General features: G+C 36.4%; 1 protein-coding gene and 1 pseudogene across 2 annotated transcripts in view; both read left to right on the forward strand.

The window, feature by feature from the left end:
* Nucleotides 1-14,006, forward strand: part of Magu (SPARC related modular calcium binding-like protein magu) — a 249,434-nt gene that overhangs the window by 231,688 nt on the left and 3,740 nt on the right. The window contains exon 9 of one of the 2 annotated variants that reach the window (XM_072893686.1): nt 8,369-8,666. The exons of the other annotated variant lie outside the window; for it this stretch is intronic. Coding sequence (XP_072749787.1) covers nt 8,369-8,463 — 95 coding nt within the window. The 3' untranslated portion in view covers nt 8,464-8,666. Of the gene's footprint in view, nt 1-8,368; nt 8,667-14,006 lie in introns of those variants that run through there. 2 annotated transcript variants of the gene reach the window in all.
* LOC140666973 (uncharacterized) lies at nt 11,349-13,962 on the forward strand (annotated as a pseudogene).

Genomic DNA, 14,006 nt, shown 5'->3' on the forward strand with positions numbered 1-14,006 from the left:
TTTATTTTTATAATTTGATTAATTAAAAATATAAATTCTTCTTGCAAACTTTTCATTCTTTAGTAAATTTTTGTAAAAATATATTACTATTATTAAGTTTATTTTCTCCATAATAAACAGCAATTGGAAATGGTCTTAGTTGCTTTAATTCGTCAATTTTTATTATCCAAAATGATAGTATTTTCCAGGAAATAAATTACTTATTTCATTTTTTACATCTTCGGTTTTTAAAATAGTGCGTCTGAAGAAAATGAATGCAATTTTAGATGTAATCTTACAATAAACCGCTAACAACAGTTAAAGCGATATGATGTCGAATTGCCCAATATCTCAAATATTTAAATATTTGAATTGATTCCGAATTATCATAAAAATAAATCAGTATTTTCAACAGAAGCACCAGATGAGCTAGTACAATCAGATAATACATTACTTGAAATATTATTGATTTCAACAGAATTTCCAACAAATAAAAAATTATTAACATATGATTGCTCCAATGAGACAGATAAAGGAGCAGAATTTTTAAATATTTCGTTCTTCTGAAAGTATATTTTTTTGCACAGTTTTTCCAACATTTTTTCTGCTATTTTTGAGTATAATTCTTTTCAAATATTTCTCATTATGACGTTTTTTATAAAAATATAAATTACAATTATATATACATATTATTATAAATATACATAAATACACATAAATTATTGTTGAAAAGATAAATCTTTCATTGGGTCATAATTTGTATTATCGCGCTATTTTCTTTTAATTTCATTTTGCTTGGTGACAGGTGGCAGCGTTTTCAAATAGATGGCGCAGAATGAGTTATTCGTTGTTATTACCGTGGTGCCACCAGTGCGTATCCGATTTTTATTCTTTGAATAAGAGCACGTGTAATCAGGTTTTCAGGTGTAGCCGCTCTTTGTGTTTGTGCGAGGTTTCGTACGGAAGTAAACATGGAAGGTATATCATATTAGGCGATCGAAAAACTGCGGGGAGCTGAAAACTGGAACATTTGGAAATTTGCGGTGCGAAATCTTTTACGCGGGACTGAGGGCGCATACGAAGTGTGCATGGGTGATATTGTGAAGCCAGGAAATCTCGCTCTGGGAGCAATCGCTGAACAGCAGGTCAATTATCAAACTAAATTAAGAATTTGGGACAAAGCTGACCGTGCTGCATGTCAAATAATAGTTAGGACGCTCGAATCTAAAATAATGGCATTGTTAGTAACATACGATGGTGCGCGGGATATGTGGCTGAAACTGCAGAGTATTTTTGAACAACAAACAAAACAGGCCGCCCATGTTGTGCAAGCAGAATATTTCGGTTTCTGTATAGATCCGGCTGATGATATGGTGGCGCACATCGCGAAATTTGAAGGACTTATATTACGCATGCAGCAGTTAAAAGTTAAGCGAGATGCATCGTCCATTATGGTAAAGTTACTAGATACGCTTCCGGAAGAGTATTGAAAGCTTAAGACAAGCATGGTGGGCCAGACCTGATGATCAGCAAACGTTTGAAAATTTGGTAGCATTGCTGACTTCCAATGAAAAACGAAGGCAGCACCAGAACCGGAAACAATATGGATTGACGCTGACAGCACAGGTGAAATCACAAGTTAAAAATGAGCGTGAAAGTAACACCAGTGGTAGATGTCAGCAGAAGTCTACAAGTGAAAAAACAAAAACAAAGAAGAAGAAAGTCTTCAAGTGTTATGGCTGTGGTGAAACGGGATACATTTGGCGAAATTGTCCAAGTGCAAAACCAAAGAAAGCAACTGAGACCGAACAAGCGTATGTAAATGAGGTACAAGATGCCGAATGCAATGATAAATCGTGGATCGCGGACACTGGTGCAACCGATCATATAACTAATGATAACACGTGGTTCACAACGTTTGAGTACTTTACGACTCCCTTAAAAATCAAAGTTGGTGATAAATCAACGATGGAAGCGCTAGGAAAAGGCACGATTAAATTCAAGACAGCTGTCGCTAATTAATGGGTAAAAGGATGCATGTATAATGTACTTTATGCCCCAAATGCTTGAAAGAATTTGCTTTCAGTGACATCGGTATTGGATAATGGTCTGATATTCCAATCATTAAAGGGGAAGTATAAGTTCATGAAAGATGGTGTTATAAAAGCACGCGGTATTCGAGTCGGACAATTATTCAAGATGGTGATACGTGTGATAAGGCCAGTAACTCTATGTACAAGTGAGGCAAATTTATCGCTAAAGGACTCATTACAGATTTGGCATGAGCGGTTAGGACAATAAAACAAACGTCATGTTCAGCGATTATTAGCTCAGGCTGGAATTGAAGCAAAAAGTTGTGAAGAGTTCTATAGTGCTTGTATGGAGGAGAAGCAGCATCGCAATACCTTTAGGCTTAAACAGCAGCGTGCTACAGAACCTGATTCACACTGACTTTTGTGGACTTATGGAGTGCAAATCACTTTGTGGAGCAAAGTATTTTGTATGCTTCACATATGACTACACAAGATATCTCATGGTCTACTTCCTCAAGGAGAAGTCAGAGACTGTAAACGAGATTAAAGAGATGTTATGGATTATGAAAACTCAGCTTGGAAGGCCCATCAAACGATTGCAGTGTGACGGTAGTCGTGAATTTGAAAATCAAGAGATTCGTAATCTCTTGAAACAAATGAAATTAAGTTCATTGTTACTAATCCATATACGCCTGAACAGAATGGATGTGCCGAAAGAACAAACAGAACGGTAGTCGAAACAGCGAGAACCATGCTGTTAGCCAAGAATCTTCCGAAGATGCTTTGGGCAGAGGCAGTAAATATGTACTCAATCGGACGGGCCGAGCTGTATTGAAGAAACTCCGTAGGAGTTATTCACAAGAAAATCGTTAAATCTGAAGACACTTCACATGTTTGAAACCGAATGTTATGTATCCAAGGAGCAGCGGAAGAAGTGGGATGCCAAAGGACAGCGCGGAATCTTTGTAGGTTACTCGAACGAAATAGATGGATTTCATGTATGAATTAAAATGAGAAACCAAGTAGTTGGCATCAGTTGAACTCCCAGAAGAGGCAATCACTAAATTTGACGAAGGAAGCAGTTCAGTAGAGACACTAACATGTGTTATGCAAGACAGAAAGAAGTTGAAACCTCTTTTACGTTTTACTGAGATATTACTGACTGAAATAAATGGACCAAAAAAATACAGCGAGATTAATGAATCGCCTAATAGACGGCATAATATGATAGAAGAAAAAATAAATGCATTGAAGGAGAATGGTACGTGGACTCTTATGGATTTGCCTCTAGATCATAAACCTATCTCAAATCGTTGGGTCTATTGTATCAAACGAAAAACAAATAGTTGATCAGTTTAAAACGCGTCTGGTTGCTCGTGGTTTCTCTCAACGAGAAGGAATAGATTATAATGAAACTTTTAGTCCGGTTGCACGTCTCGACACGATAAGATCAATCCTAAATATTGCAGTCAAGGAACAGTTAAAGACGCCACAGTTTGATGTAAAGACAGCCTTTCTCAATAGTGTAATTAATGAAGAAATATATATGTTGCAGCCTGAAGGATTTGATAATGGCAGCGGTCGGGTGTGCAAACTTCGGAAAAGCCTATACGGCTTGAAGCAACCGCCCAGGTGCTGGAATAAGCGTTTCAAACAAGTTTTACTTGACTTTAAGTTAGAAGAGAGTACAGCAGATCCATGTCTATTCTATCACAATGAAGAAGGAAACAAGTTTATCGTGACATTTTATGTAGATGATGGGATAGTCGCTGCAACGAAAAAGAGCAGAATCAAAGAGTTTCTAAGAAAATTAGAAATGGAATTTAAGATAACTTATGGACCACTTGAATGTTTTCTGAATGTTCAGATTAAACGAGATAAGAATGGATCAATCATCATCAATCAGAAGACGTACACTGACGAAGTGATCAAACAGTTCAACATGGAAACAGCAAAACCTGTGTCAATTTCTATGGAAAGGGGATCAATTATAGCAAAACTGTCAAGTGATAAATTAACAGAGGCTCTTTACAGAGAGGCTGTAGGCTGCTTTATGTACTTGGCGGTAGCTACACGCCCGGACATTGCTTACGCAGTAAATTTTGTGTCTCAGTTCCTTGAGAAGCCATTGAAACGACATTGGATGATGGTAAAGCGAATTTTAAAATATCTTTACGGCACAACAGCATATGGAATTAAATACAGGTCAGACGGAGATACTTGCGGACTGATAGGATATAGTGATGCAGACTTTGCCAATGATCCAGACACTCGAAGATCAATTAACGGAATTCTTTTTAAATACAATGGAGGAGTGATCACCTGGGCAAGTAGGCGGCAGCAAAGTGTAGCCCTCTCCACAATGGAGGCGGAATATGTGGTCGTAAGCGAGAGTGCAAAAGAAGTAGTATGGTTAAACAGACTATTCAGTGAGATCGCACCTTTACATAAGGAACCGGTGATATTTATAGACAATGTCAGTGCAATAAAGCTTGCCAAAAATTCTAGTTTTCATAAGCGTTCTAAACACATAGCAGTGCGTTATCATTTTGTACACGAATGTACTGAGATAGAACAATTAGTAGTAGAACATATACCAAGCGAAAAACAAGTAGCTGATATTCTAACGAAACTGATTCCGCGCAATCAATATGAGAGACTACGTGATCAGTTAGGATTAATTGAATAACTATGTGATAAAGTCACAAACGGTATTAGTATACAGGGTGTCTCAGAACAACCTTCCGTCCGTAAAATGACGTATTCTTGACACAATTTTAAGACAATTTTTCCTTTACCAAAATTTGAAGCGTAGTTTTTGAGTTATAAGTAAAAATAGTTAGCAAATCACACGTCGAGTACAGAAGGCAGGCAGGAGCGGCGCATCGCACCGCAAGCGCGGACGCAGCTGACCGTCCGACGAGTGATTACCGCCGCATGAGTCGCTAACTATTTTATTTTATAACATAAAATTATGCTTTAAATAAAATTTTGGTAAAGAAAAAAATGTCTTAAAATTATGTCAGAAATAAGTCTTCCTTAAAATAACGTCTGACGCTGCGATCAGCTGATTGCTACACGCGATATGTCTCTCAGCTGAGCCGGAAAATCAATATATCAATCGGTCTGAAGTCGTCGACGACAATGTCGATGACAATCGAAAGAGCGTCGCCGTCGCGGAGACGGTTATTTCTTTTTTTCTTTCTCTCACTCACTCTGTCCCTTTCTTTTACGCACACACTCAGCATACACACATCGCGTATAGCAATCAGCTGATCGCAGCGTCCGACGGCCGGCGATCCGGAACAACTTTTGGTCATTAAAGTAACGTTATTTTAAAGAACACGTATTCCTGACATAATTCTAAGATATTTTCTTCTTTACTAAAATTTTATTTAAAGCATAATTTTATGTTATAAGATAAAATAGTTAGCGACTTATACGATGGTAATCACCCGTCGGACGGTCAGCTGCGCCCGCGCTCGCACCGCGCCACTCCTGCCTGCCTTCTATACTTGACGCGTGATTTGCTAACTGTTTTTGCTTATTACACAAAAACTTCGCTTCAAATCAATTTTGGTAAAGGAAAAATTGTCTAAGAATTGTGTCAGAAATACGTCATTTTACGGACGGAAGGTTGTTCTGGGACACCCTGTATATATGAAGGCATATTAGGCTTTTCTTTTGTTATAAAGTATAGAGTATGTATTATTTAATTGCCCAAACATTATATATGTGAAAGTTAAATATTAAGCTGCTTAAGTTTGTACACCAATATAAAATTGAAGGGGAAGTGTTGAAAAGGTAAATTTTTCATTCGATCATAATTTGTATTATCGCGCTAGTTTTCCTTTTGATTTCATTTTGTTTGGCAACAAGTGGCAGCGTTTTCAGATAGATGGCGCAGAACGAGTTGTTCATTGTTATTACCGTGGAGCCACAAGTGCGTATCCCGTTTTTGTTCTTTCAGTAAGAGCACGTGTAATCAGCGTGATATTTTCTTGAATAAAGTAAACTACAAAAGATCATAAAAAAGATCATAATTTTGTCCTGCTTTGCCTTACGGCTCCCACTAGAACATTAACAATTATATATACACAATTATATTATACAGGGTGTCCGGTCGCGACCGCCCCATAACTCAAGGGCAGATAGAGCAGGTCAAACTGAACATAAAAGTCTTCTACCATTTTGCGATTTGCGCAATAATTATTAAACTATTAATTAAAAACGCTCAGCGAACGATATTATATATATACAAAGTATCCGGTAATAATCGCTTCACCTCTCTAGAGCTGATAGAGCAAGTTAAAGTGAACATAAAAGTCCTCTACCATTTTGCGATTTGCGCAATAATTATTAAAATATTAATTAAAAACGCTCAGCGTGTGAGCGCGCGCTATATATAGCACTCAGCATATGCTGAGCGTGCGTGCGTGCGTGCGTGCGTGCGTGCGTGCGTGCGTGCGTGTGTGTGTGTGTGTGTGTTATGAAAATATTCCCTCGCTCATATTTATATTATTCTATGCGAATAAAAATGAAAATTATTAGTACTATTGCACATGTATATAGGAAAATTATAATATTTCAAAGTCGCATATCTCAGAAACCAAACGAGACCGCCAATTAAGTTATTAGGAAAAGTTAATCAGTACTTTCTTCTCTATAACATATATCAAGGTCAACATCATCGGCGAGGTGTAACCTTTTCTAGATATTTACCAATTAATTTTCTATAAAAAACAAAGTATTTCTCTTCCATCATCTTTTCATTTCTTTTCTGTATAAATCTTTTTTTGTATAAAAGGACGTATATATATACAGGTTTTTAATCTTAAGGCCTGCGCACAATAGACAAGATATTAAATATTTATAGTATCTTATCTATTGTCGCAGAACCTTATATGTAGAGAAAAATAAATTTCTCATTACTCTATATTTTACATAGAAAATTGGAAATTAATATGTTGAACTTTTATAAAACAATACCGAATTTAATTGTAAAAGTTTATTAAATAAGGATTGAACTTTACTTTGGATGCAAAAAGTTATAATTTATAGTTATATAGAAAATTATTAATTTGTACCAAGATATAACTACTAACGTTATAATACATTAGACTTTTAGGGAAAAAATATATTAGGCGAAAGTATTAACCATAATAAGTTTATATCCTTTAATTAATAACAACTTCATCGTCATTATGAATTAAAGAAGATAGATCTATTATGGTTAATATTTTTACTTAATATATTTTTATCTTTACGTACTGTTGTGCAACTAAAACGTATCAGAAAATAGCTGGACAACACATAAGGACAGTAACAATTATTAAAAGTTAAAAAATAATATTCAGAACTTTGAACAAAAATTGAATTCAGAACTTTTTACATGCCAGCTGCTTAATATATTATTATAGTTTCTGATCTCCATCTGGTCCACATTTTCTAATATTCTTTTACCTATATACATCTAATCTTACTACTTCTATTAATTACTTTTTTTATCTTCCTGTATTTGCAAAACGAGAAATTCGCAGAGGATCGTATTGCTAAAAACGTAAAATCCTTTGTAATATTACAAAGATGATGCAATATCGAAATATAAAGTGCTTGCCAAGAAGCAGTAACGGACAGAAGTCTCGAATCCCGGATCCCGATTCCCGACTCTACAAATAAAAACCTGCGCATATGTGCTGCGCAGAGACTTCGCAAGCTCACATATACGGAGTTTTCTGATGGTGTGAGAGCCAGGACTCAAGATTCGAAACCCGACTCTTGTTCTGATATCACATATTACATTAATTTAAACATAAATATGAATATATAACCGCTTCATAAAATATATTATTCCAAAATAATTTCATTTTTCAAAAATTGTGATATTACTTACCTTCAAGTTTTTAATATTTGTCACACAAATCTCAATTCTCACACTTTATAATTTATATTTTTATATTTTTTTTTATATTATTCTAAAGATAAAGAAATGTTATAAAATATAATTTTATAATATTTCTTTAACTTTAGAATAATATAGAAAAGAAACATGATAATAACGCAAAATCTTTATTCATATAACGTTATTTTTTAAATAAAACTTGTAACAAATTAGAACTATTGCAGCAATGTTGAATTTACTGCAAATAAACGTGTCAAATAACATTGTAAAGGTATTTAAAATAATATATTAAAAACGTTCCTATTACATTAAAAAATAATATTATGAAATAACGTATAAATATTTATAAAACATTATGTCAAGACGTTACGAATATTTACATAAAATTAATGTTCTTAAATATGTTTCTTGCTTACTAGAAAAAGTCTCTAAAAATGATACTTATATATTGCAGCTGTAGAGATGTCAGATTTGGCGTCCGGTAGCAAAGCCACCATCGTAGCGTGTGACATGTGGAACAGAAAACACAAACAACTGCTAATTGCATAAGTGCCCACACGCACACGTACCGCCAGCCGGCAGGAATGGTATCCGTCGGTTAGATGTGTATGTACGTGAATGGATATAATTTGCCCATGTTCGGAACGGCCACCGTTAAATTTGACCACGTTCGAAATAGCCACGTACGAAATGGCCACGTTCGGAATGGCCACGCTCAGAATGACCACGTTTGGAAAAATCATGTTCGAAATAGCCACAAAGTGATATGTGTTGTCCCTCACTTCGCGCGAAAAGTCGTAAACCCATATGGAACCGTATAATTACAGACCTCGTTACGCAGGGTGAGTATCGATCGGACACAATGCTTATTGGCCAGATGAAAGTGAGATTTGTCAACTTTGATTGGTCAACTGTGTTGATTACCCTAGGCATCAGACGATGTATGTCCGATCGAACATGTGCGCAATCAGGACGATCCCGTTATGCATCCAAAGCACAGGGCGATATGTGTTGTCCCTCGCTTTGTGGCCATTTCGAACATGATTATTCCAAACGCGGCCATTTTGAACGTGGGTATTCGGACGCTTCCGTATGTACGTACGTGTATGACAATCGAAAGCGTCACATACACATGAAGCACGTACATACGTGTCACTTGAAGCGCGACGGAGATGAAGCAGCGAAGGAGAAAAAAGTGGGAGGCACTCTGATGTTGCATCCTTTTTTTTCACGGAGGGGAAATACATTACGCATTCCCGGCGGATCGGGAACCTCCGCCGAGATGTGGGACTCTCCCTATTTACCGGGAATACTCACTAAAACCCTTCCGGGTGTCCGGCTCTAGCGATTATATTGGGGGTTGCAGGCCTCGCCATCGACACTATTCCGCGACCTTCTCGCCCGAGTCTCACTTGATGGATGGGGAACTCTCTCCTCTGTGGGCCATCGTCGTAGCCTTTCGGCCTCTCCTTATACGGGCTCTTGTGCCCTATGGAGGTATAGAAACACCAGCCACTCCGCCATGCAGTGTTGCCAGATACTAGAGAAAGAAGTGTAGTACCAACTTAAGAGAAATAGTAGTATATCTGTCGTACTATTTCGATAAATGGTAGTACAAATAGTCAAATATAATTTTTATTATTTTTTAAAATAGAAACATGTTTTTACATTGTTATTCATTTTACATCATAAAAACAATAATTTGTAACAATTCCTGAATTTTTGCAATGTATACGATATATATATATACAGGGTGTCTCAAAACGACCATATCACCTCTCAGGATGCAGGTAGAACGAGTTAAATGGAATAGGAAAGTTCTGTACCATTTTACGATTTTCGGAATAACTATTGAGAAATTAATTTATAAAGATCGGCAAATCCGGCGCGAGTATCAGCCCGCAAAAAAGGCGGCCCAACACTAGGCCGGTCGCTAAGCGCGTCTGGCGTAAATAGGGCCGCCATTGCCTCGCAGTTACCAGGGGCATAGAGGAGAAGCGTTGATAAGAACAACAGATTAGCGATTATTATTTAGCATAATTTTATGTTATAAGATAAAATAGTTAGCGACTTATACGATGGTAATCACCCGTCGGACGGTCAGCTGCGCCCGCGCTCGCGCCGCTTCTGCCTGCCTTCTATACTCGACACGTGATTTGCTAACTATTTTTGCTTATAACTCAAAAAATACGCTTCAAATCAAATTTTGGTAAAGGAAAAATTGTTTTAGAATTCGCTTATGTCATTTTAAGGACATCAGGTTGTTTTGAATCACCCTGTATATATATATATATATGCGCGTGTGTATGTAGGGTATGGAGCATGTTCGAATCTTACCTTTACTGGCTGTATCATGCTCAGATCTTGCCTTCACTGGCTGGATCATGTTCCGGTCTTGCTTTGACCGGTTAGACTATGTCCAAATCTTGCCTTGACTAGTTGAATCATGTAAGATAAGACTATCAGAAAGTGAATATTTTACGAGATATTTTGAATTTTTTCAAACTGCAACTTTGGAGCTTTATAACTCGAAAAGTACTCAATGAAGAAACATTTGATTAAAGTGTTTTGGAAAGCTCTCGAGGTCAGCTACAAGAATATGTAATAAAAAATAGGGGATACCATTTAAAAAATTGAGGTGACCTTCATGTGATCTTCAAATAATTCTTCAAGGTCAAACCAATGGAATCATCTTATGGCCCCCTCAAAGCCATACAACTTTTGTCTGAAACATTTTTCTCTCCCGGGCTTTGTTTTCGAGATATTCGACTAGATGGATTAAAATGGTCCACCCTGTATATATATATATATATATATATATATATATATATATATATATATGTGTGTGTATATACATACATATACAGGGTGGACCATGGTATCCCCTATTTTTTATTACATATTCTTGTAGCTGACCTCGAGAGCTTTCCAAAACACTTTAATCAAATGTTTCTTCATTGAGTACTTTTCGAGTTATAAAGCTCCAAAGTTGCAGTTTGAAAAAATTCAAAATATCTCGTAAAATATTCACTTTCTGGTAGTCTTATCTTACATAATTCAACTAATCAAGGCAAGATTTGGACATAGTCTAACCGGTCAAAGTAAGACCGGAACATGATCCAGCCAGTGAAGGCAAGATCTGAGCATGATGCAGCCAGTAAAGGTAAGATTCGAACATGCTGCATACCCTACACACACACGCGCACGTACACACACTTTACATACACTTGCACACACCCTACACACATATTCCACACACACTCACACATAGGTTATGTGACATAACCTACACGCATGTACACACACTTTACATGCTCTTACACACACCACACGAACACTCCACACACATTCCGCATATGTAACCTATACACACATACACATACCTCACACACACTTATACATACACATCCCACATTTACACACACGCAGATAATCGACCCATGTAGACGATTGCTACAAATCTTGTTCGCAGAAGTACAAACCTGATTGATTCCTTGATTGTTCTTGATGTTCTACTCATCTCAAATAGTCTATTTTTGAAATAATATACCCTCTATTGTTTCCAAAGAAAATATCGATCAGAAAATTTATTTGTCACTATTTAGGAATCAATTGATTACGAAAATCTCTTCCACTGTTGATCAGAGTATCAAACTTTATTACTCGCAATCAGAGGCTTACGTCTGCCGACAATACCCATGGCTGATTATCGTCCCTCAGAGATTGTTGATATTCTCCTTGTTCTCGGAGAATGTCAACTAAATTATCATGAAGCTTCACGAGTTTACCAGAATCGGTACCCCGAAAGAGAACAACATCCGAATCATACTACAATCCGGGACCTCGAACTAAGAGCTCGCCAAGGCCGTTTAGAACATCAAAGAGCACATCATGAGTATGATGAAGATGATGTGCGTGTGCACGTTATCTTGGCATTCATTCATCTTAATCCTCATACAAGTAGTTGTATTATGGCTAGAGAAATTGGTATCCCGAGAACAACGATCTTAAGAATTTTGAAGAAAATGAAGTACCATTCTTACCATATCACGTTAACACAAGCTCTTACTCAAGCAGATATGCCGTTGCGTGTACAATTTTGTCAATGGGCACAACAGATGATCCGAGCTAATCCGAATTTCTTCTATTATGTTATGTTCTCTGATGAATCGACGTTCAAAAATAATGGTGAATTGAATAGACATAATTGCCATTATTGGTCGGATGTTAACCCACATTGGCATAGACAAGAAGATAATCAACATCGCTGGAGTGTGAATGTTTGGTGTGGTATTATAAATGGTTTCTTGATTGGTCCTTATTTCTTTGAAGGAAATGTTAATAGTGTAAATTTTTTGGAACTTCTCAGGGATCATTTACCACAATTGTTTGAAGACGTTGATTTTCATACACGTCAAAGAATGTGGATACAAATGGACGGGGCGCCACCTCATTATGCGGCAATAGTGCTTATCTAAATCGAGAATACAATGGCAGATGGATTGGGCGACGAGGGGCCATCGCATGGCCTCCACGATCACCTGATCTAACTTCACTTGATTTTTATTTATGGGGGTATATTAAAAATGTAATTTATGAGCATGCGCCTACAACTAGAGAAGATATGATAGAGAGAATAAGAGTAGCTTGCGCAAATATACCGCGAGCTGTCTTACTCAAAAAGGTTAGGTACTTCGAAAATAGGTTAAAATTATGTATTCAAGCCAATGGAGATAATTTTAAACAGTTCCTTTGATAAAGATCTTACCTTGACGGGTTGGATCATACTCGGATCTTATCTTTACTGGTTGGATCATGCCTAGATCTTGCCTTGACTGGCTGGATCATACTCGGATCTTACCTTCACTGGCTACATCATGCCTAGATCTTATCTTCACTGGTTGGATCATGTCCAGATCTTGCCTTGACTGGTTGGATGATGTAAGATAAGACTATCGGAAAGTGAATATTTTACCAGATATTTTGAATTTTTTCAAACTGCAATTTTGGAGCTTTATAACTCGAAAAGTACTCAATGAAGAAACTTTTGATTAAAGTGTTTTGGAAAGCTCTCGAGGTCAGCTATAAGAATATGTAATAAAAAATAGGGGATGCCATTTAAAAAAATTGAGGTAACTTTCATGTGACCTTCAAATAATTCTTTAAGGTCAAACCAATGGTACCATCTTATGGCCCCCTTGAAACCAAACAACTTTTGTCTGAAACATTTTTCTCTCCCGGGCTTGGTTTTCGAAATATTCGACTGGATAAATTAAAATGGTCCACCCTGTATATACATATATATACAGGGTTACTCATTTTAATCTCTCACCCCAAATATTTCTCTTCCTTTGCATTTTACAAGAAAATGTTTCAGACAAAAGTTGTATGGTTTTAAAGGGGCCTTAAAATGGCACTATCAGTTTGACCTTGAATAGTCGTTTGAAGGTCATATGAAGGTCACCTTGAATTTTTTAATGGAACACCCTATATTATTGCATATTCTTGTAGCTAATCTCGAGAGCTTTATGAAACATTATAATCAAATGTTTTTTCATTAAACACTTTTCGTGTTATAAGGCTTCAAAGTTACAATATTTTGACATAAAATACAAGATATCTAATAAAATATTTATTTTTCGATTGTCTTACCCTAATACTTTTATGCACAGAATAATGAGACGAATCAATTGGTGTAAAGAAAACAAATAGTTATCTTTAAGAAAAAATCTGAATTTGCAACTAGCAGTTACACATTTTTACTTTAACATAATTATGTGTTTTAATTATGCCAATTGATACAGGAGGTTTCAAACCATCCGTACCACCTTTTTAGCTCGGAAACAAAGCATTTTAGAGAAAAATATTTCAGACAAAAATTGTACGGTTTTGAGGAGGCTATAAGATGGTACCATTGGTTTGACCTTGAATAGTTGTTGGAAGGTCATGTAAAGGTCACCTTGAATTTTTTAAATGAGACACCCTATATTATTGTATATTCTTGTAACTTACCTCGAGAGCTTTCCAAAACACTTATGACGAAGTATTTTTCATTAAGTTTTTTTTGAGTTATAAGGCTTCAAAGTTGCAGC

Source organism: Anoplolepis gracilipes, chromosome 6 (genome assembly GCF_047496725.1).
Source record: "Anoplolepis gracilipes chromosome 6, ASM4749672v1, whole genome shotgun sequence".
Classification (NCBI taxonomy): Eukaryota; Metazoa; Arthropoda; class Insecta; order Hymenoptera; family Formicidae; genus Anoplolepis; species Anoplolepis gracilipes.